General features: G+C 39.9%; 5 protein-coding genes across 6 annotated transcripts in view; 3 read left to right on the top strand and 2 right to left on the bottom strand.

The window, feature by feature from the left end:
- Nucleotides 1-2,286: 2,286 nt before the first annotated feature.
- Nucleotides 2,287-7,779, top strand: Jhbp2 (Juvenile hormone binding protein 2). The gene is made up of 7 exons (XM_018005010.2): nt 2,287-2,538; nt 2,754-2,860; nt 4,250-4,368; nt 4,444-4,565; nt 7,085-7,218; nt 7,276-7,428; nt 7,489-7,779. Exons 2-7 carry the CDS (start codon nt 2,794-2,796, stop codon nt 7,641-7,643), a joined length of 750 nt encoding a protein of 249 aa, XP_017860499.1. The 5' UTR covers nt 2,287-2,538; nt 2,754-2,793; the 3' UTR covers nt 7,644-7,779.
- A 394-nt stretch (nt 7,780-8,173) lies between these two features.
- Nucleotides 8,174-11,974, bottom strand: LOC108612024 (uncharacterized). 2 transcript variants are annotated; one of them, XR_016268585.1, is made up of 3 exons: nt 11,834-11,974; nt 8,710-11,309; nt 8,174-8,619 (listed from the first exon to the last, which is right to left on the bottom strand). XR_016268585.1 is itself a non-coding variant. In XM_018004908.2 (3 exons), the coding sequence occupies exon 2, from the start codon at nt 10,816-10,818 to the stop codon at nt 9,529-9,531; it is 1,290 nt and encodes a 429-aa protein (XP_017860397.1). In that variant the 5' UTR covers nt 10,819-11,309; nt 11,834-11,974; the 3' UTR covers nt 8,174-8,619; nt 9,526-9,528. The 2 variants fall into 2 exon arrangements, 1 of the variants encoding a protein (XP_017860397.1); XM_018004908.2 differs by having other exon boundaries at nt 9,526-11,309.
- Jhbp3 (Juvenile hormone binding protein 3) lies at nt 9,036-12,646 on the top strand. Its single transcript, XM_018004999.2, has 3 exons — nt 9,036-9,176; nt 11,712-11,792; nt 11,859-12,646. Exons 2-3 carry the CDS (start codon nt 11,723-11,725, stop codon nt 12,530-12,532), a joined length of 744 nt encoding a protein of 247 aa, XP_017860488.1. The 5' UTR covers nt 9,036-9,176; nt 11,712-11,722; the 3' UTR covers nt 12,533-12,646.
- A 511-nt stretch (nt 12,647-13,157) lies between these two features.
- On the top strand, nt 13,158-17,757 carry Ubc6 (ubiquitin conjugating enzyme 6). Its single transcript, XM_018005044.2, has 3 exons — nt 13,158-13,379; nt 15,437-15,722; nt 15,791-17,757. Exons 1-3 carry the CDS (start codon nt 13,336-13,338, stop codon nt 15,914-15,916), a joined length of 456 nt encoding a protein of 151 aa, XP_017860533.1. The 5' UTR covers nt 13,158-13,335; the 3' UTR covers nt 15,917-17,757.
- Cdep (Chondrocyte-derived ezrin-like domain containing protein) overlaps nt 15,526-21,024 on the bottom strand; it is a 39,862-nt gene continuing 34,363 nt past the window's right edge. Inside the window, exons 11-13 of the mRNA XM_018018695.2 lie at nt 19,715-20,983; nt 18,652-19,123; nt 15,526-18,589 (exon numbers count right to left, since the gene is read on the bottom strand). Coding sequence (XP_017874184.1) covers nt 18,514-18,589; nt 18,652-19,123; nt 19,715-20,983 — 1,817 coding nt within the window. The 3' untranslated portion in view covers nt 15,526-18,513. The remainder of the gene's footprint in view (nt 18,590-18,651; nt 19,124-19,714; nt 20,984-21,024) is intronic.

Below are 21,024 nucleotides of genomic sequence, written 5' to 3'. Positions count from 1 at the left end.
ATATCTATAATTTGTAAACTCTCGACATCTTTCCACCATTTCTGTGCCAAAGTCGTATATACAAGACTTTTGAATACAATAGAAGCGCAGATTCAATAACACATTTAAGTACCATTAATTCTCTATATATTATACAATAATTGGCGCTCGCCATGTGCAGATAAAAATAGTTGATTCTCTGACGTCAAAACTAGTTCTGATCCATATCAAATCTATATTATATAGTTTATAAGTTTATGGAGCTACTAAGACTGTAGCGAAACTTGCTTGGTATAACCTTTTCGAAGCTGTTCCAGTCGAGACCCCATTCGCATCGACTCTCTGATATATACGGGACTCAAGTAGGCTAACTTTGCACTCTCTGATCTTTGACTGTCTCTGATCTTAAACTGTTTACAATGGCCCTGACAAATACAGATTGGGGAAGTGCCAATGCATACGCATACAAAGGCCCCAGTCGATTCTAGCACATAATAAATGTGAGCTTGTTTACGAGTGCCCGTGCCGCACAATACGCATACCAATATGGCTTATGACAATAGTGGGAAATACTTAAAGAGGAGCCAGAGCAAATAGATAAATAGTAAATGGTACAGGAAAACGTTTCTCACACCATTGTCTCAAGTACTCGCATTGTTATTTAAATAATTAGACGGCTTTGTTCTCGGCACATCAGAGGACTACATATATGTACATAAGTATTTCCATCAGCACTCCCAGAATAATGCTTCCAAGAAATCACCAAAAGTATCCACTTAATTATAACCAGAATAAAGCGTAAACAGTGGAGTCAGCTAAGTATTGTAGACTTTTAAAGTTATTCATAACTTAAAGGAACGAGTTCCAGAAAACTGGAATTTTATAGGCTGCAATTAACTAAAAAAAATTGATTTAATTAGCTATCTATAGAAACTTGTTTCGAAGCGTGGAAGCGTTAGGATAAATAAGTTCTCAGCTCAGTAGACGATTCTTATTAATTGAATCAACGCATATTCGCAAAATATTATAAGCAAGAATGTCAAGGAAGTGCAAGTTTCAAGGTCATCATATGCGTTCGCATTTGAAGTTAGTTTATTCTAGTTAATATATGTATTTAGATAAATATATTTGCTAACCCATTTCTTTACTTTGGCAGAAGAGACTTCAGCAACTGCGACTAGACAGTCTACAGGGAAACTTCCAACAACAACAATGTAAACGAAACGCAATGAGCACAATGAACAATAAAAATAACCTTGACCGTAACCATCAAAACCTGTAAGCTGCCATGTGCAGTGGGACTAATATGTATGCCGCGACTGTATCGGCTGATGACTTTTTTAGGCGCGCTCGAAAGTATGCAACGGATTTTTAATTTGGTAGTACGATATAAAAAGCGAGCTCATACAGTATATTACTTTCTTCATCGTGATTTTAATTGTATATATACATTTATTCACAAATATTATATAATACAATAACAAATGAAACACACTTCATAATATAAGAGCAGCAATTGTGTAATTAAAATGCACCTCACACGCTTTGGGCATTGTTTGCATAAAGTTCTTGAAGTTCTTTATAGCCTTTTCAAATTACAATTCTCTGGATGGGGGCGTGTCAAAGGAATTCGCCATAAATAAGTGTGATTGATGGCTTTCCAAGCAACAGCATAATTTGTTGTATTCAATGAAAGAGCCTTTTGCTTGCTCTTATTGTTCGCATGCAAATGCATGGAGCGTGTGCAATGCGAACGGAATACGGCGAGTGGCGAATGGCAAATGCCAGCACTTGACCTTTCAGAGAGGCACTCTTTGAGCCAGTCTAATTGCTCACCTGCTTGGCCACAAAGAGGCACAAATTGCCACCTATTCATAAGGCATAAAAATAGTTTCCGACCGCAGAGATGATATAGAAACTATGCTGCATGCACGGCACGCAGGACTAAGCACAGCTAATCCCTGGGCTAATGAAGCTCATGATTCACGGTACGGATCATTACGCTGATTTAAAACGCCAGACCACACCAAGCCTCGCGAGGCCAGGCCAAGTCAAAGACCGAACAGCTCACGGCATGAACTTAACCTTCAAGTCGCGGACCCAAACCCAAGCCCAAGCCCAAGCCCAAGCCCTGCACACTGTTGCATGTGCTGGGCGGTAGGTGTGGCCCCATTTAGTGGCCTTTGTTCGCTGCTGAAATGCACTTTGCGTACGCCTTCGGCTCTGCTTTCGACTCGACTCATTTCTTTTAGCCGCCATGCTGGCTGGCTGACTGGCTGGTTGCGTTTTTTGGTTAAATGGCTTGGTCCAATGCAGTGCTGGCTCATTCCTCGCTCAAGTCGCGTGAAAGTTGGACGGCAGTCGGCGCAAAGAAAGCAAACCAGCAGCAACCTTCAGAAGAAAGCAATTCATTCACTTCGGTTTCAATTCTGTTTTTATCGTCAGCCAGCGAGAAAGAACAAACAAAATAACTCGAAACGCAGCGAACTGGTCCGCTTTGACCCACATACGAGCGGAGCCCGCTAGAATTTCGAGGGCAGAGTGAAATTTATATACACTGTATGTTCCATTTTGTGTGCGTGTGTGCTATTGTGTGTGTGCGCTGAAATTTCAGATCTTCTGAAACGCTTTCGCTCTTACGCATAGACGAACGGCCACAGACGGACAGAAATTAGCATATGAAACATGAAAGAAACGTGCTAATAAATTATGAAACCCAACTAAAAGTGAAACAACACTCATAACTATTTATTTTTACTTGTACTTTCATGCAGACCGACCAAACACCCGACAGCAACAGCAACAACAACAACAATGTGCCACAAATTTGGAATAGTATTGCTGCTGTCCACAGTGGGCGCCATTTGGGCCCAGCAACAGCGTGAGTATTGCCAAATATCGAATTCCAATAGATAAGGAACTCGCAAGAAATCGAGCTTTCTATCGGCGCTTTCCAGTCCTTAAAGAGGGGCCCAAGCTATGCTGGCGATCACGTCGCTTATAACTTGGCTTAAACGACGCTCAACTCGGTTTTAATTGCACGCACAAAACGTGCGCAGCCACATCGAAAGTTAGCGCCAGACATGGAGCTGACATTTCCAAGAATTATTCAACTACCAGTAAAAATCCCCTAAAGGCAAAGGGCATATGACAGACCCATTCAAATTGCTAAATATAATTTAATCGCAGCTGAGATCAAGATTTTTTGAGAGCGCACTTAATAAACCACAGCTATAAAACGAAGCTGTTTTTAGAAAGCCATATAAATGTTATTCTTAGAATTAAACTCCAATAAGACGTGCCATGCCTTATATTCGCAAATATTTATATATGTGAATTTATATATGAATATGCAGATATGTATATCCGTATATACTAGATAAGCATTGTTCTCATGGATTCTGCCTAACTAGTAGTTCCGTTCGTAATATTTCTTCTAGATTTGTGCAAGAAAGTACATTTTAAAGAATTTTACTACTGTCCAATCTTAACTCATCTACTAGCATATCAAACTATCAGGATATTAGCAAGCATACAAATCGAAAAGCACAGACTGTAGAAGCTACCGAGATATATTTCATCTGACTAGTTGTAAACAGTTAATGATTTATGAAGATGTTAAACGATGATAAACAAATCATCTGAAGCTAGGTAAGAGTATTAGATAATGCTCTAGCAGCGATTAGTCTAATTTAAATACTCGGTAGCTCTGAAGCCAATGCTTCATGTATTTGAGTTCATGCCCCATCTGGATAGGCAATATAGACACACAGTTATACCCTAGACGTTAATGAAACCCACCAATAAAGCTGTCACATCAAGTCTGTCCGAGGCATGTGGCCAGGCAATAACAAGTTGATTACTAAGCATGCTCACGCCTTTACCTGGGATTGATCTTATCCGCCGGTGTGGATCGGCACTGCGCGAACTTGAACTAAGCGCATTTGCGAGCCGTGCTGCAATTATTTCGCTTCACTCGGATGCACAATGTTTATAGTTTCAGCTTGAAGAAAAACGCATTAAAAAACAAAATAAAATACAGAAAACAAAAGACAATTAACAAAAGTTGATAACCTAAGAAACAAGCGGGCAAGAAACTACATTGAACTGGGAAGCGTTTCACAGTTGCAGCTGGTCACACTGTCCTGCTCAGTATTACCCTCTCTCTCACTCTTGCTTCCTGAATTGTGATACTCACCCTCTCTTTCTCTTCGAATTGTTTATGATCTCTCTCTCTCTCTCTCTCTCTTTCTCTCTGCATTTCCTACAGCCTACTATCTGCAGCAATGCCCACGCGACGAGGCAGTTATCAATGAGTGTCTACGTGACAGCGGCAACAAATTGGTGCATTATCTACAGAAGGGCATACCCGAATTGGATATTTACGAGGTAAGCTCCGAGTCGACTACCAATAAACTAAATATCTAGTCATTCTCTTTCTCTCTCCCACACGTTCTCTTCTAGATTGAGCCCGTGATTATCGATGAGATTGGCATTGTGCTGGGCAGCGGCCCGGATGGCTATCGTGCACTCTTCCGCAATATCCAAGCCTTTGGCGTTAGCAATATAACTGTTACAAATGTCCGGTAGGTATACATTCCTCATCCCAGAATAGATACTTTTTATTGGCTCCCTTACCTTAGAGTTTTCTCTCGCTGCGATCGTCATATGTTGCTCAGTGAGTCAGTTATTTGGAGAATACGACACATTATGTGGTTAGGTTTAAAGTGGGGTCACGTTTAACATACTTGCACTGTGATCAGTACGTATTAGCGCTTTTTGCTATTGCTTTGACCCTGACTAACGCGATATTTAAGCAATGTACTCCACTGTGATACTCTATTGCAGAAGAGAACAACAACAATTTTAGTAGAAGCCTCAGTTGAGTTTCTCCATGCAAACACATTTTTCCCTTTCTTAAGCACACTTCTTGATCAATTTAAATTTCATAAATTACAAATTAGAGTCAGAGTATTTAACAGTTGCGTATCACAAATATTGTTTTCTTTCCGTCTTAAAATATTCGCATCGTTTTTCATTTGCTCAGTCGGACATTCTGAGCATTTGCCTGACACGCGATCACAACTAAGAAGTATTTTAATGAATGCAATTTGTATACTCCTTCACGAAGAGAAGTGAGCATATTGATTTTGGTAGCCTTCCTCCTTTTCAAATGAATAATTCAAAATTTTCAAAATATACTTGCATTATAAGGTTAAGATTTTCGAAAAGCTTCATGGGGTGTACCTTAAAACTTATTATGATATTGAACCTAAAGACTTGGAACTGATAAAGCCTAAGCAAAAAAATTGGGCAGATTAGGAGCTCGTAAGAAAATATATAACTCAGTATTCGGTGCTGCGAATCTCGCACCATAAACATTGTCATATATGGTCTGCCGATCAACAAATAATTAACATATTGAATCAATTTAGTTACCTTTGCGCCTTCAACAAGTATTGTGCGGTCAGTTTCGCTCGATTGCAACGTGCACTCGTAATTGCGGTCTGAAAAGCTGTTTGCTAGAATTATGAGTAAGCCCCCTATGGATTTTGAGTGTCTTTGGTTCATATCTTCATTCTCTACATCTCTTAAATGCATCTTTCTTTTGGCAGAGGGAGATTGATTTCCTATAATCGTTTGCATTTTCTGGACTTTTCATAGCGCGCAATTGCCATATATAATGGGGCTTGGTTCAATATTCACTGCAAATGGGAAATCGATATAAATATAGATCATAAATTACCGTTGAGGTAAGTTCTACTGAAGCGCACGTTGGTGGGCAATTAGTGGAACTGTCGATTGGGGCAATAACCGTTGAATATTAATGGAATATGAATGTGTCAAGCTCTGAGTAAGTGTTTAGTGAGAATTTTCATAATTGGGATTAAGCTCAATTATATTTAAGTAGTGAATCAAGCCCCCAAACGAAATCCCATTACATGTCAACTATTTTTTATGGCAGTAATCGAAAAGATAAAAACAATTTGGGCTATCTACATATGTGTGACGCCCGCTCGAAACCAACCTCGACTCTAAGATTATGCAACATTAAATCCTTGACCTAGCCGCAAGCAATAGATTGAACAATTTGCTCCAAGCACACACGACAATATTCCGTTAACAAGTGCTGCTTATACAAGCAAGAACTTGTGCATTCGGTTAGACGAAGTATTGATGCCCTCACTGAAGAGAAACTACTCGTGCACGATTTTCATAGCCCCAGGATTAATTTAGCTCTTAATTGTATATGACTTAAAGGCTTGATTTTATTAGCGGTCCTTTAAGTGTGGTCATGGATATAATAACATTTGTATGGATGGGCCAGGTTATTTTAAATGAAATAAAAAGTTCTGTGCGCCTCACAACTCAAAATTAAATTGATATACCCTTAGCAAAGCACTTCGAATCATTTACATAGCTCGAAGCAGCGAATCATCTAAAGAGCTTCGAGTGCAAAAGCGGGCGATAGCCAAGCAAATGTGGGTCAAAGCGATTCTCTATGTCAACAATTTGTTTAGTAGTCTCTTGTAGTATCGGCCAACCAAGTTGCCAACAGCCGGTTTCATTTGCAATTCACTTTTGGAATTCGATTTTGGATACAACATGGGGTTGCAGCTTGCCAAATTACACTAAGCGAAATGAGGGGGAAGAACAGAATTAATAGTAAACTGAACCAGAGAACTTCATCTCAGAAAATTGGAGCTATTCCAAAGTATTCCACATCTTAGATCACATTTTAAAAAGTGTTCTTCTTAAATATTTTTTCAACTGTAGCTAATATTTCCTATCTCAGCTTGATCTAGAACGAGCAGCTGAATATTTCTCAGAGAATACAGGTTTTTTTTTGTGTAACTTGCACCAGTTTCGTCGTCGCGAGTCTGTCAATTGTCGGCTGTGCCAGAATCGAAGGTCGAGGTGGAGTTAGCTGCCACACACGACTGCGACATTGAATTAAGATTTAGAAGCTCAACAATGACAAAAAATGCCAATGCATTAGCACATCCAGCAATGAAATAGCAGTTTTGTATCTATCTAGCCGTAGCTTGAACTCATATATCATCATTGTGTCATTATCACTGTCATTGTCATCCGTCACTTGCAGCTCCGACTTGGATTCGCTGCAGTTCCAGCTGACATGTGAAATACCCCGCATACGCGTCAAGGCTCAATATCGATCCACAGGTGTTCTGATCTTGGTAAAGGCCTCCGGTGCTGGCGACTACTGGGGCGAATACGGTGAGTAGAGCAGCATTGACTACCAAATAATCCTTTAAAATGACTTCCACCTTAAAGAGGGTGTCAAGGCCAAGATCTACTTCAAGGCTTTGGCCAATGAGGCCGCCGATGGACGCACATATCTGACCACCGACTCGGTCAAAATGGACTTCAATGTCAAGGAAATACAGATGGGCGTAGATAACATTGCCAACGGCAACACAGTTATACGTGAGTAAACCTCATTTAATTTGCCAATAGATTCAGTTCAAAATTATTTACCCACTGCAGAGGCCGCTCTCAATCTGTTCATCAACTCGAACTCCCAGGAGCTGCTCAAGGAAATGAAGCCGGCGCTTCGCACCAAGCTGACTCTCGTCATACGCAACTTTATGGATCGCCTGTTCGCTAAAATACCGCTAGATGAATGGATCAATTTAAATTAGTTAGTTCTTTTCAATTTAGCGTCCGAAGAGTACTATATAATAGCTAAGCATTAATTTATTGCACACAAACTCACCCAAGAAAAAAATAAACGATCTAATAAACAACTATACGAAATATACGAATGTAAATCTAAAACATGTGAATACTTTATTTGTGTCAAAAATTATATGAATTCGCTGGTTATTTAATTTCCGCTATAAAATGTGGCTTCTGCTTTAATACTGTTTCAGCATTATATAACTGTGATCACAGGTTAAGAGTTGGCTCGCTATTGTCATTAGGTCGCCGGCAATGGGAGGGTCGATATGAAAATTGAAGGTCTCGACATTATGAATGAATGCAAAACTGTGAAATGAAATTAAATAACATGAAAATATGCCATCAAAAGAATGTGTTACGTTGGTAGCTGACGACAAAGAAAAATCTTAGTCACAATACGTGAATATATTTCTTTCTCACCTATTTAGATCGATTACAAAGCGAAACATCGAAAATGTTGCCAGAAGTCAAGGAAAGATAGAGCAATGTCTTATATTTTGGATCATTTTTTATTCTTTCTCAAAAAGTCAAGTGTTTTCTTGAAATATCATAACTTAGTATGTGTAAGACCAGTGCGCTTATTACTTAAACAGCTTTAGCTTTCTTTAAGAATGCAACTCGCACTTGAATTATTGAACTCGAACGCCTAAACAGCTTTTCCTTAACGTTTCATATGTATAATCTAATTATAATAACTCGTCCATTTGCGTGTGCTTGAACAATTTTTTAGCCATAACAGACGCCATGGGACGCCCATCAGTTGTCGCAGTGAACCATGTCAGCCGTAACCGTACCCGTAGTCACAGTCTTGCCTTCCGAGCTCCAGTCAAATTATATAATATTCCGATGACAGGCGATGCAATTTCTAAAACAAAGCTCGACGGATTGTCAACACGACTCGAGGGCCCCTGTTTAAAAATTTTCTAAATTAAGTGCCTTGAAAGAGAGAGAAACAAAAAATCAACAACATTAATGAAAGTAATCGAACAAATCGTATAATTAAATATATTTATATATAAGGTATACCAAGAGGGGCAGCTCGCGCTATAGCTTAACTGGATAGCCTGACTGTAGCTTTTTCTGTGGGCCGGGTATTGCCACACACGCGCACACAGAGAAACATATTTGTGTGAATGCGATCATTAAGATTATTATTATGATTAACCCGCAGCCGCTTAACATGTCGTTCTCACTATTAACCCCCAGCGTATTTCTGCCTTCAGCTCCCGCAACCGCACTTGCTCTGGCCCGGGCATTGTCAACGTGTTTTGGGGTTCTACGTTGCCCGGTTCTAAGCTCGCTAGCAACTCTCATGTAAATCGAAGCGTCAATGCTTTGCTATAAAACGCGAACGCCTCAACAATTTTGCATTCAGTACGATCTGTAGACGGTTACTAAAACAACAAACACACAAAAAGCAACTCAAGTCAACTATATAACACGGTCTTCAGTTCACAACGAAAAATCAACAAAACTAAATAAATATATTAAACGTTAGTAACATTTTCTTCGAAAAATAAGTTTTACAATAATTCACTTTAAACCATAGTTAAAAAATAAAAAAGTCAACAGAAAAACTTAATTAAAATTTCTCGAAAGACTTCGCGAGTGTGTTGTTCAAAATAAATTATAAATACCTTAAAACAAACTGCACTTAGAAACAGTGAACCCCATCGAGAATAATAAAATGTTTAACTTTAGTAAGGTTTGCAGTTTACCATAGCATGGGCTTTATTTAACGTTAACGCCTAGTGGGTCTTTCAGTTTGGTTTATTCTCTGCAATGGCTTATAAAATCGCGGCCTAAGTTTAGCTTAACAGTTGGTTTTGGATTAGGTATTACCTATTAAAGGCTGTGGCGACTGCCTTCGCACTCGGACTCCGAGGATAGTTCCTCACTTAAAGCCCCGTCGGTGGTTTCCTTTTCATCATCACTGGGTGGATCGACAGCCGCTGCAAATGCTTCTAGGTCTGAGAGCGCTTCGTATGGCGTTGCGTAGTATTTCATGTGGATCTTATTGAAGCCATAGCTTAATAGACCATCACACCTTGTTAGGTAAAGGATTGCCTCTTGATTGATTTGAAATATGACCTCCATGGCAGCCTCCCTGAACCTGATCGCTTTAATAACCTTCCAGTCGTTTGTCGGCAAGTTCGGGTTGAATCTTGTTAGCAATTCGAGAATGTCATTGGACTCGGATGGCGTTTCCGGTAGCCAAGCTGTAGCCCAAGGACGCGATGGTATGTCCTGCACATCAATCACTTCCAACTGAGCTCCTGGGTATACTTCGCCAATCTTGGCAATCGCAGCTCTGTAAAGCAGGACAGATCGCTCATTGTCGCAGGCTATCAGCTTGGTAGTCCCTTGAAACCATCCGATGTCCATGCATGAGGGCGGCGGTCCTGGGTCATCTCGCAATACCTCTAGGGCAACGGCTGCCATAGCGGCCTGTATCCAGCACCATTGATTTCGAGGAATTTTGCCATCCGGCTGGCTGCTATCAATGACACCAATTATCTGTCGTCCTCTCGCCATTGCTGCAAAAGATCTTAAGGGGCTTTCACTAGATCTGGTGCGCTTTGCCGCGGAAGACTCGTCAGAATGATAGGGGCTTACATGGCCTGCAGACTCTACATCAGTTCTTCCGAGCTCTTCATGCTCTCGCGTTGTTGCCTTATTCCTAACTTCAACAATCAATGTCTCCAGTATGGGCTCAGCATCCACAGGCTGATGAGGGCTTACAGAGCCAACTTCAAAATTTGGCAACACAGCTCTTGCCCAAGCGATATCCTCTTGAATTTTAAAATAGTCCTGCCTCGACGAGGCCTGATCTTCAGTAATCGGTGCGTAAGCATTGCGTTTTAATATGCGAGTGGCTTTGGCTTTATCAAGTTTGGTAGCTTTTGCTGGATGGGGTCTGAAAAAATGTGCAGGTCTTCTGCTTACCAGTGGCGTTGGCGTTTCGCCGAACGTGCCGGATTGTGGCTGTATTTGCTGGACATTTTTTAAGCGGTTGCCCTTGATTGATCCAGCTCCTCTTCCTCCTCTTCCTCCTCTAGCGAAGCCAGTTGTATTCCTTGGTCTTTGATTTGGAGGACCGAACTCCCGTTTTGGATTTTGTTGATTTGAATTCATTGTATTTTGTTCCCACGAGTTGCGGAGAGAGAGACAGGTCGACCCGGGCAGAGATCCGCAATACCCGAGCAAGGCTGCATAGAACAGGCGATCGCCACTTGCCTGAGCTCTCCGTTTGAAACTGGGCTAGTTTTGTTGAACCTGGGCCCCCAGCCGGGTTGACTCTCGGCACGGGTCGACTGACACCTTAGTCCAGCCCAGGTGTGAGTGCGTGTAACTGTGTGCAGCTATGCTTCTAAGAAGGCGGCAGCACAAGCGCCTTGCCGATGCGATGCTTAGCCGGCACGCATCCGCTGACTGTCCGGGACTGCTTATTTGTGGGAAGTTGCACTTATTCGCAGCTAACCTCTGGTATGAGGCCGTTCGCTATCCGCAACCTGCGACCCGTCTGGTGGCCCCAGCTAGGCCCCTGTAGAGCCCAACTCACAAGCTCCACAGACCAGACACTCGTGAGCGTGCTCCCTATTTAATTTTATGGCCAATAATTAACACTGGAAATATATAATTAGATGCAAGACAGAAATATGAAGTCAAGCGAATTGCGACGCCAAAACTCATTCTACTTAGGGACTGTATAGCTTTCTTAACAACGTCTAGAATCAGCGACATGCATAATTATATGAATTCTATTGTTGGGGGCTGTACTTAAGCGAGACCTGGTAAATGCGCTTGATGCCAATCAAATCGTCAAGTATTATCAAATTAATAAAGCTACTGTGACGTCAATAAGCCTAATAATAGTCTAATGACTTTGCATAACCCATAATGAACGGGCATTAATAAAAGTGTTTAGCTGGTAGGCGGACAGACACAATTTATAGGCTTAATAGTGGTGTCAACATTAAACATGTTCGAAGAGTTGATGCCAAAGCTAATAATCTCTCTCTTTGCAGGGAAGTCTAAAATGGAGTCCAGAATCATTGCAGCCACCTTCTTGCTCTGCTGCATCGGCTACACATTCGCATCAAATATGCGTGAGTTTAATTAGCATTTATTATCATATGCATATATTTACCCTAACTCTATATTCAATCCTTTAGCGGACTATATCCAGATCTGCCATCGCCACGATCCAGAGCTCTCCAAATGCGTAAAGCAAAGTGTTCACAATTTGCGTCCATATTTGGGCAATGGCATCAAGGAAATCAATGTGCCCGCTCTGGAGCCACTTTACATTGGTGATCTGAATATACTAGAGGGTGGTTCTGGTGGCATCACAGTCAAGGCCAAGAAGTTGAGTGTCTACGGTGCGTCGAACTTTGAGATAACCAAAATGCGCGCCTCCATACAAAACAAACGCTTCGATTTTGAGCTGATATTGCCGCTACTGAAAGGAGAGGGTCAATATGATATTAATGGCAATATACTGGCGCTGCCCATCAAAGGCAACGGGCCATTCGTGGGCAACTTTACCAACTTTGTGGCCTACGTGCGCATCGCTTACGACATTAAGAACGTCAACGACGTTGATTATTTCGAGTTGAAGGAATTTGGTTTGAGGATACGCACGGGTAAGGGTCGTCTACGTCTGGAAAATCTCTTCAATGGCGACAAAGTATTGGGTGATGTGATCAATCAGACAATCAATGACAACTTCGAGTTATTCACGAATGAAGTGATAGCGCCCATTGCTCGTGCATTGGAGATCAAGTTCCGGGCAGTTGCCACCAAAATCCTGGAGAACTTTACCTACAATGAACTCTTTCCAGTTTAATGAAAAATGGCATGTTTAATGTTCTACATATATGCTATTACTTGTGATACAGTTAATTTCTCAATGTTAGTGTTAATATAATTCATAAATAAACTTTAATGGAGCACAAGTAAATTTGTTGGAAGTATAGTATTGTCTGTTCGACATACTTATCATTATCACTCAAAAAATATTAATAATTTATAGCTTATAGTTTATATATCACCCTTTATAAAAAATCTAATTTCATACTTGTTCTGCGCGTCTGTTTATTTTTGCCGCAATAATTGCCCTTGCAGTTTGTTTTGTTTTCTTCATCTTCAGGGAAATGTTAAATGGGAAGAATTAACATACTGTATAAGTTTACATTAGAAGGACAGTCATTAACAGCTAACGCTAAATAATTGGGGAAAATGTCAGAGCTTCCCTTTGAAGCAAAAAATTTATTTTAATAAATTATTGTAAGAACAGCTAGTTGCCTCTATTGCGGACACAAATTAATATATTAAAGGCATACAGAAAGGAAGAACTGTCACTAGTGTTAAGTGTGGAGTAAAGTTTTGTATTTAGTGGAGTACTTCTGTTAAGTGGACAGTATCGTGTTATCGTATCGCGATAGCAACAAGCTGGCAGCTCTTTTAGATATCGAGTATCGAGCATTACATAGTTGGGTATGTGCGAAGTATCGATACATTTTCTTACGCTGCTCAGTGCCCTCAATTAAAAATAAAATTACAAAATTTCACTGTTTCTGTTTATAAAAAATCGCATTGCTTAAACGTTCTAGTTAACATTTAACACAAGTGGTAGTAACGTTGTAGAACATGTCAACACCCGCACGCAGACGTCTTATGAGAGATTTTAAAAGGTAAGAAAAGTACACACACAACGACAGTTCTGGTATGAAATGGAGAAACGAGTCGACATATGTGTGTATGTATGCTCACACATACACACACAATCATTATTTATATACATATATATATATATATATATATATATACGTATGTACATATGCCCGTGGAAAAGTTTGCGCAGCCAAAATACAAATTGTGCATGTGTGTATGTGACCTGCGTACAAGTGTGACTTTGTGTGTATGTTGGTACGTTGCCTTTTTCACTGCTTTTTATTTTGTGAGACTACTACAACAGTATCTACAAGAACAACATACTTATGTTGCTTGCGTCTTTGACACTTGACTTTGAAGCATAGCACAAAAAGAAATCACAAGTAAACCAAATCTGCGCAAAGCAGAATAAAAAAACAAATGCAAAGCGTAATGTAAAAAATTCTTTTTCCGTTTGTGCAATTGCGTCGCAGCCAAAACATCAACAGCAGCAACAACAACAGCAACACTTGCCAATCAGAGCAGAAAGCACGAGAGCAACCATAATCAAATTATTGCTCCCGTTTGCCCCCAAAAGAAAGTTATCTTCATCCTGATTTTCTACTGTTTCAAAACATTTCGTCACTCGCAACCTTGTTGACTCATACTCTGCTGCTGAGCTCAGCAAAGCAGAGCAGCGCAGCGTCTTATTGGAATTTCATTCACTGTTGTGTCTGTTGTAGCTTTGCCATTCAATTTCATTACTTGGTTCAATTCTTACCATTTCCCTTGGCTTACTTTTTATAAATTTCCCTGCCCAACTATGAAAGTACTTGATTGAATAAGGGACATTACGCTTGTGGGGGAGTAAAACTGGGTTGGGTTATTCCTCCTTGTGTAAAGTAAATGTCAAGGCTGCGTCAAGGCAGCAGAAATTGCAAGACTCAATAGATTTGGGTGCGTGTCTGATTTCTATTTTATTAATATATAATTTAAATAACAATATAATAGAAACTTTGATCGGAACGTAGATAAAAGTTGTGAACGGTAGCTCAAAGTTGTTTTGAATAATTAGAAACTGTGTCATCTCTGCCACCCAGTGCCACCCACCGCAATACCCGTTTGTTTATCAAATTCATCGGTGGTCGCTTTTGTTTGTTTCCTTGTTATTTTTACCATTTATATAATTTTAGATATCAAATATGTATTGTTTGTTTTTGTTGTTAAATCGATGATTTCATTTTTGGGCTTTGTCATTTGTATTGATTTAGCCGATTGAAGGGCGCGGTTAGCTGACATCGGTGTCGCTGTTGCTGGTGCTTCTCTTTCAGCTCGTAGCTGTTGCACAGACAAGTGCATGTCTACCTTTTCCTTGTGTGCATGCTTGACCTAAATAGTATCTGGTGTCTGCTACAGTGCGCCTGGGAATCAGTGTACAACGAATGGGACTCAGTGTGTGGCAGTTGGCTATTGATCTGGTTTAATAAATACCCGATACCTGTTTAGAGATCGACACACGGAATCGAAAATACGATATGCATCTACTTTCTAGCGCTCAATGAACTCGACAAAATGAAAATTGCAACCCACACATTAAAGCAGCTTTTGATTGTAAACAATTGCCGGAAAAACAGACTCCAAGGGGAAATATTTATCTTAAAACCATGACAAGACACTTCTTGACTGAGTAGACACATTTATACTATATGTGTATATATGTATATACACAAATATGACCACACAAGATTCGTCACTCATGTGCAGCAATAATATATTTGCATCTTGTTCAGCGTCTCACATCGTTTTGTTGCCTGTTTTGCTTGGATTCTCATTGTTCAAATTTTAGAGACGGTGCAGAATAAATATGCGTTCGCTATGCTGACCTAGACATATTCCCCAACTAATCTAAGCTTCTTTTACGTGACTTATGTATTAATATAATCAATATATCTGATAAGCTTGCTCCACATAGATACAGATTCTACAGGAAAGTTTCTCAGCTATTAAGGTAGCTGCCCATTCATGATTAACACTAAACCATTAAATATATGTATATATTTAATACATCTTTTACACTTCATTTTCTAATTACTTGCAGACTTCAGGAGGACCCACCAACGGGTGTTTCGGGTGCGCCAACAGATAATAATATTATGATATGGAATGCTGTGATTTTTGGTCCACACGATACACCGTTCGAAGACGGTACCTTTAAGTTAACCATAGAATTTACGGAAGAATATCCAAATAAACCGCCAACAGTTCGATTCGTATCGAAAGTATTTCATCCAAATGTTTATGCAGATGGTGGCATATGTTTGGATATATTGCAGAATCGCTGGAGTCCCACATATGATGTGTCAGCTATTTTAACATCCATACAGGTAAGACGACTAGATATTTTCAAATAACCAATATTAACTGTAATATTAATGGTATTCTGACATTTCAGTCACTGCTGAGCGATCCCAATCCCAATTCACCGGCCAACTCGACCGCCGCCCAGCTGTATAAAGAGAATCGTCGCGAGTATGAGAAGCGTGTGAAAGCCTGTGTGGAGCAAAGTTTTATCGATTAGCCATGCGCCCACTTTAAAGCCAACAGCAAAAGCAACAACATCATCAGCAGCAGAGCCAGGAGCAACAGCGACTTGCAGAAAGCAACTTCAACAACAACATGCAATAATATAAACAAGTTTACATTAAATAATATCAGATATATTTATAATAGTTATAATGCTATGAAATTGTAACAGCGCCTAAAGCAAACACACACACATTCATACACACAGGCCCACTATACAGACAGACACGCATACCCGCGCACTCACATACGTACACGCATACACAAACACAATATATATATATATATATATATGTATTTATATTTATATATATATTCATATATATGTATATATATATACCCGAGGAACAAGGCAGTTTATATTTTCGGCAAATTGTTTTAATCGAAGACACACGACAAAAGCATCAACACAAACAAGAACCCACTGAAGCAGCAACAAAAAATTAAGTAAGCCGCAACAACTTCAGGCGTCAACAATAGATATTTAAATATCTCCTCAGCCTCTCATAAGCTAACAATAATAATGATAACATCAACAATTTAATGTTATAATTGAAATAGCAGCAGAAAAGTTATTAATAATAATAATAATAAAAAACTGATTAAAAAAAGTCGAACAATTGCGTAAATTACTTCATTTCCCAGTTTAATCCAAACCAAAATCGAAGCAAAAATTTAAAACAGAAATAATATATAATCTAATTGCTGTGTCTACATGATAAAATACTGAAAAAAACTAAAGAGTGTGCATTTCAATTAAAACTTGCCTTGTTTTAAGGAACAGATGATAAGCGTAGTATATGACTATAATCCGCTACATAAATTCGCAAGCTGCCTAGTTGAACATCTAGTTGCATCAAAGAATTTTTCGCCAGCGAGCGTTATGCTAACCAAATATGTAATATGATGATTATTCGCACAAGCTACCTAAATTGGTTAATAAGTTAATTGGCAAAAATAAAAGAAAAAAAAGAGAAAAAAAAAAAAACGTTGTGAAATTTACCGAGTACTAAACTATAATTACAATTAAATGTTAGTTGTTAGCATGCAAATTAAATACAATATATGCAAAAATCTCTTTAAGATCAGATCTATGATATGATATGCTAAACTGTGTGTAAGCGCTGTCAAATTAATTTTTCAAACTGTATGTTCTTATGCATAATGCTGCGGCCTCTGTCCAGTGACCAACAAAAATAACACCAATCCTAACGAGCCTATTTGTAAATCCATGTGTTGTTGACCTAGTTTGTATACTTCGAATTGAGGCTCATTGCAATGGGTATTCATTTAAGTAACAACCTCTCCCCACACGCCCACATATGCCCCACTATATGCATAATTATTAGATTCTAAAACACCTCATAACTGCCATTTGCAACTCGCTAAATCGTAACAATTTGATACACTCTCTAGTGTCTTGGCTGGCAAGAGGCATTATCCACTACTTAGTTTTAGTATTAAGCGTATATTTACAATCGATTGTTCTATAGAATATGTTTTTAACTTGCTGTTCCTTTTGCTATGACCCTCCACTTTTGCACTTTGTGTGTTAGACCATGATTATATCGTACAATGATAATGATGATATTGATGATGCTCGGAGCATCATCTAGATCTTTATGGATAATCCCCTATAGCAGCATGTTGATTTTCTTTTTTGTTTAATTAATTTAATACATATTAAAATTGTAATCAATAATATTGCGATCCTTTTAAAGCTCTATTATATAGAAACCACAAGAAAAATGAACAATTGCAAACAACAAAATGAAGCAAATGATAACAATTTACCTTATAGATTTCAAATATCAATAAATGGAAAATGTAACAAAACATGTATGGAATTTCTTTTTGGCTTGGGGGAGGGGAGGAGTATATAAATATTTTTTATCTGTTGAGAATTCAATTATTTCTGAAAATTTTATATAATTAAATCACAAATATATTTTTATTTCTCAAATTTTTATTAATTTGTTAATATCTATTAAATTTAATGACTTAAGCTTAGTGATTAATTAAAGATTTCCAAAATTATTGCATCTTTTATAATCGTTTTCGATTTTTTGTAAAGCGACTCCAAGTGTCGTAAGGCATTTTATTACATACACAAATCTTCGTTTATATATACTTTATTTATTGTAAGACTATAACCATTGCAATTTTAAATTGTTTTGTAAAATTTGCATAATTTGACACACAAGTTATTTAAAAAAATACTTCTATAGACAATAATAATAATATTAAACCACACACAAATACAAAGTGTCTATATAGAGTGTAAAATTAGAGACCAGCACATAGAACAAAATGCAGATACAAGTAAAATACGAGGCGTTATTTACATGGAAATGTGAACTTAACTTAATTATTTTGCGTATGCGTAAGCCGTGTATATATGTATGTAGAATATGTAAAAGGGAATTGTTTTGTGGTGTATACGTTATGTATATATAGATTTATGTTTTTTTGTATAGGGAATACTAAGGGGCATTTCTATGATGGCTTCAGCTTCATTGTGATGCAACGTGGCTGTTCCATGGAATTGCACAAGAATTGTATATATGATGATTGGACATTTCAGAGTTGAATTTAATTGCCGGACGTATGGCTGTGTACGTTCTTAAAATCTTGCGTTTGAGTAGTGCTGCGCAACACTTCCAACCACCTGCAACAAAATCGGAATCATTAATAGGGCTCATTGTCGATGGCATCTTCAAGTCAACTCACCTGTTGTAGGTGTGAGCGCTCTCTGCTCTGAAGAAGTACACGTGATTCTTGAAGGACAGCTTGAAGACAAACTCCTTTTGAACAGCATCCTGATGGCCGGGCGGACCCACCGTATAGCCCAGCAGCGGTAGGCTAGCCAGCGCAAACTCATCCTGATAGCTTTTATAGAAATACAAACAGAACGAAGTGAAGACCACCCAGAGCTTCTGCCAGCCGGAGCTATTCTTAAATTTACGCAGCAGATAGCCGGACAGCTGATTCTCTGCCGCAATGAGATGATCGCCCAGACCAACGGTGGCGCCACGATGCCAGCAGACGTGTAGTGCGGTATTGCTTCGTGACGGCTGTGTCTTGTTTTGCTGCTGCATCTGAAGCTGTTGCGGAGTCAAGGGGCCTGCGCCACCTACACTGCTGTTCAGGCTGTTTGTGCCGTTGGTTAGTCCCAGCATGTCCAGACCCTCCTCCGACGAGCCTAAGAAAATTACAGAGAGAGGTAGATCAGTTTAAATCGAGGCTATGCATACAGAGAAAGGGAGTTACGGGGTTCTTAATGCCTTACGATGCTTTGCAGCGTGCTTTTCTTGCCAGCCATAATGAGAGTAGAGAAAGATAAAAGATAGAGATGTTGAATGGTGAAGTAAAGAGAATGATAAACAGTAACATGAGATTACGCAAAACAGAATTATCTTAATTAAAATGCTCTCTTAATTGAGCGGAAGACGGAAATAGAAAATATATCTAAAATAATAAACACATCCATAAGAAATAATTAAAGAGAACCTGTGAGTATTCTCTCAGTCGTCATAAAGGAAGAAAAATCACAGCATATTGCATCAAAGAGTATGATATTCCTATTAACAGGTCTGTCAACTAATGTTATATAAAAACAGACTGACAATCTGAACACCTGTATATAGGCGTGACTCTGTATTTAATTCAACAGAAATTTATATTGATCCTCTGTTGCTAAAGATGGTTATGAAATCAGAGCTAATATATAGTATATACTATATATTAGCTCATAGTATATGCCCACGCCCTGTAAACCATTTGTGATACTCACTGCAATTCTTGAGTGTGGTCAGCTGCAACTGCATGTTTGGTGGTCTGTTCTTGATGTCGGCGGCCGCCTTGGACAGCTCGGCCAGCCAAAGGGTCTTCTCGGCGGTGGTGCCAGCACTCACCGTGATGGCGCACTGTCCGCCAAATATGGAGAACGTGTTGTGTTCGGCGTTCTCGGTGAGCAGCGAACGGACGGGCACATGGCCAAGTATGCGGAAACTTTGATCGATCGGCGATTTACTGCCGTAGAGCAATATGTCTGAGAAGAGGAAGAACATGCGCTGCTGCAGGCCGCGCTTCGAGTGCTTCAGTAGGCAGCCCTGACGAATGAGTCTGCGATGCGGCTGTACTAGTTGCTCAAAGCTAATGTCGCGCTGCAGCTCGCACAGCTCCACAAAATTGGCCGAGTCTGGCAGCTGGGCGCGTATCTGCTTGGTGCTGCGGATGAGCAGATGATAGACTGCCTGGCAGTCGGCATAGTCGATATGCTCTTCGGCATAATAGTCACAGAGGCGTTCCAGTATCAGCTGATAATGCAGCAGGCGATTCAGTGGCTTCAATAGCAGCTCGCCAATTGGTAGATAGCAGATCTTCTGCTGTTCGAACTCTTTGTAGATCTGCTGGAATCGCTGGTCCGACTCATACATGTCGTTCAGACAGTGAAGGATATCCATATGCGTTTGCACATACTCATCGTAAATGGGCAGCGAGCCCATGTGCTTCATCATAACGTCGCCAATGCGATGGGTATCGTGATTGCCACGCCCCTCCCACGTGACCATGCGGTGCTCGATGTCGCGTAGGAAAAGATTATGGTGCTGTGCCAGCGAATCGAGCAGCTCGAACAGCGGCTGCAGCTGCTCCACATCCTCTACGCTAAGCACCTGCCGAAACGAGGTGTTTAGCACATCCAGATCCTTTTTGTAGGTGCGCTCCGTCATAAGCAGCTCTTTGGCTAGGAAGTAGCTTGGCTCGGTTGGCCATTTGCGCTTCTTGACCTCTGCCTCGACATCATGGCCGTTGCTTGACATGGATATTTGTTGGCCTCCATTGCCATTATGCCCGTTATGGGCGCTGGCCACGCCTGTGGCCAGTTCCTGGCGCTTGGCGTGCTGTATCTCAGCCTGAATGACATCATAAGTGCCCGCCTCAGAGCGTGAGAGCGATGAAGACTTGTCGGAGCTCAGCGTGAGATCGTAACGACTCGGGGGCGTGGCGATTTCACCCCGCCTATCCAACGACATATTGCCATTGATGCCGTGGTAAACATCTGAAAAGCGCAAAAAATTAATAAAAATAAAAAATTAATAA

This window comes from Drosophila arizonae, chromosome 2, assembly GCF_054131065.1.
Source record: "Drosophila arizonae isolate 15081-1271.41 chromosome 2, UAZ_ARI_1.0, whole genome shotgun sequence".
NCBI lineage: Eukaryota > Metazoa > Arthropoda > Insecta > Diptera > Drosophilidae > Drosophila > Drosophila arizonae.
This window is presented reverse-complemented; position numbering and strand designations above follow the sequence as displayed.